The 2,706-nt window shown below is 39.0% G+C and overlaps 1 protein-coding gene across 2 annotated transcripts in view; it reads right to left on the bottom strand.

Moving 5' to 3' along the window:
* The window catches only part of SEC23IP (SEC23 interacting protein), a 68,339-nt gene that overhangs the window by 4,460 nt on the left and 61,173 nt on the right, over positions 1 to 2,706 (bottom strand). For both annotated transcript variants that reach the window (XM_019502919.1, XM_019502917.1), the window contains one exon: positions 2,295 to 2,395. In XM_019502919.1, coding sequence (XP_019358464.1) covers positions 2,314 to 2,395 — 82 coding nt within the window. In that variant the 3' untranslated portion in view covers positions 2,295 to 2,313. The remainder of the gene's footprint in view (positions 1 to 2,294; positions 2,396 to 2,706) is intronic.

Here is a 2,706-nt window from a genome sequence, read left to right as displayed (position 1 = left end):
TTTTTTTTTTTTTTTTTTTTTTTTAAGGGCCAGAATATTCTGCCAGCCAGGACACTTGGACTTTAACCCTGGTCTCACGTGCTTACTGACTAGCCAAGGGCTGGGATACCTCCTAATAGAGCCTAAAGCAATTATATCTGTTCCTACACTCCTGACTGACTTGGGTTCGTTAGGCAAGAGAGGACCAGGCTACAATATCCCAACCTCACATGCTCTTTCCTTTGGATGGAGCTTGATGTCCATTAGCTGAAGTTTAGAAATCAGAGACTGTGTATTTGTTGTAGGATGATTTGCCACTAAACAAGCCAAAAATATGGGTATTCAGAACCATTTCAGTAATTTTTTTAGTCCACCAGGGCAACCATTTAAGAGGCAAAAGTAGAGAAAGCAACTCTACAGTTACAATGACTTGATGTATACTATATAGCATCTAAACAACTGATAAGCAATTGTGTGGCTAAGCAGTAGTTTCAAGTCCAGTTTTTCATTTTATTCTGCTACACTTACAGAAAAAAGGAAAAAAAAAAGGGCAGTTGATCAACTATGACATTTCAGCAAAAGAGAACAGCACTGACATGAGGCCAGTGCAATATGCCCGTCAGCAATCATTTATAGTGACTATCTGATACTCTGAGTACTAGAAGTGTTCCATTATAAAAACCTATTATTAGGATTGTACAAGCAGCACTTCAGGCATGTGGAATACTCCTGAACATTCAGATACTCTCCCTGAGTATTGAATCCCCTGAGCTCTTACTAAACTGGGAGAGCATCAGCATCTCTGGATTTTTATTGGTAACTGTGAGCATGAGGAATCAGGAATTTTCTGTAGACTTTCCAAAAAGTCAGTAAGTTTTTTCTTTGTTTTTTAATATTTTCATACTCCTAATGGTCACTAACTGAAAACGAGATCAAACCAATTGCCACTGAACACGAGTGTGATTTCACTGAGTCACAACCAAGAGAGAAAAATAAGCTCTCTACTTTATTGATTTCTGCAGCTGTTACTGTCTTGGTTGCTTTAAGTCCAACAATTAGCACAAAAACCCCAAAACTAAACAGCAGAACGCTAAACAATATGGTGCCTGACTGGAATCCAACCTCTACCTCATACCTTGTGCATAGCAGGAGAAATTCTCAGACTGAGGACACTCAACTGGAAAACTTAATTTTTAGATATGCTCTGTACTAGAGATACATCTTTATACACAATGCGTGCATCTACATGTGCACATTTACTGTGCAGTAACCTAAATTACTGTGCTGTATGGGCACGCAACTACACATGTACACCACTGCTGCACAAAAATATAACGACTTATACCGACTTGGGTATAAATTTGATACCTGAATCATGCACACATGTAGACACCTTACTGTGCAGTAATACTGCGTGTGTGGGCTGACTTCAGTCCACACACAGTGTTACTGCGCTGTAACGCCTGCCGTGTACATGCTGGCCTAAACCCTCTAAATTCACAGTAATTTACTGTGCAGTAAATTTAATGCACAGTAAATGTACATGTAGACACACCCAATATAAAGTGTGTTTTATACCTTCTTTTTGAAGGGGTCTAAATTTTCCCAAGAGTCTAATTTATGCTGCAATTCTCAAAGCTCTGTAGTGTAACTAGCCAAATTAGTCTACTGTGTAAAAAAATATAGAAAATGGTCAAGTATGTAAAACTTTTATATAATAGCTTGAGTTCAATGTTTTACAGTTTACTCCAGCAGAGTACTTACAGCATTTCACATTTATGATTTTATGCATTTGTCCAGGCAGGGGGCCTTTTTAAAAGGGAAGTCATTCAGCTTTCCCCGACTCCCCAGCAAACACACACTTTAACAGTGGGTGGAATATCGCTATAGCTATAACTACAATTTGTACGCTGCAGTGACACTGAACAGTTGGGATTTCTTTTCAATTTACTGCATTATACAAAGAATTTCCCCATGACCACTGTCACTATAAGCAGGTTGCACTAACTATATTTAGATATTCGCTATGCAACTGTGGCGGGAAAGAACATTGGGGGAAAAATACAGCTCACGTCAGGCTGATTTTTGCTCTCAGCTATGGCAAAAGCTCTGGTCTAATCTACCCTTTTGAAGGGGCAGAAGGAAGAAGCAAAATGTATACATAAACCTAGAAATTACTTTTTACAGTATTTGAAAGAAATTGTCTAACTCTCTGCTTCACACTGTAGGTTTTAGAGAAAAGAGGAGTGTAAGTTATCTCTGGTACCAGTCTCACTAAATTATGCTGGGATAATTATGGGAAATAATATTAGAACAAAGTCAGGTATCCTTACATCAGTGTTGTGGCTGTTCGGGACTGATGTTCATAGTTCTGTATATCTCTTTGAGAAGCAGCAAGGCAGTATCTTCAGATTCCCTGTGAACAGAAAAGGCTTGTTAATTATTTATAAATCAACTTTATTTCTTCAGAGACACACCTCACCTTAACCTACAGCACATCTGGTATCTGTAGAAAAATACACACACAACATGATCTTCCTGACCACTGAGGCTCATAACCTCTCTCACTGGACTTGCCAAGCTGCCATTTGCCTCTCATCCAGGCTTTCATTTCCATTCTTTCCTCTTGATCCCCACTGTTAACAGGGATGGTGTCTTATCTTATGCGACAGTTAAAGCAATTAAGTCCTTCCTGTCCTCACTACGTCACCTCTCCTTTAATATGCT

This window comes from Gavialis gangeticus, unplaced genomic scaffold (genome assembly GCF_001723915.1).
Source record: "Gavialis gangeticus isolate Ggan-Ray unplaced genomic scaffold, GavGan_comp1, whole genome shotgun sequence".
Lineage (NCBI taxonomy): Eukaryota > Metazoa > Chordata > Crocodylia > Gavialidae > Gavialis > Gavialis gangeticus.
Note: the sequence above shows the minus strand (reverse complement) of the source record. Positions and strands in the feature narration are given on the sequence as shown.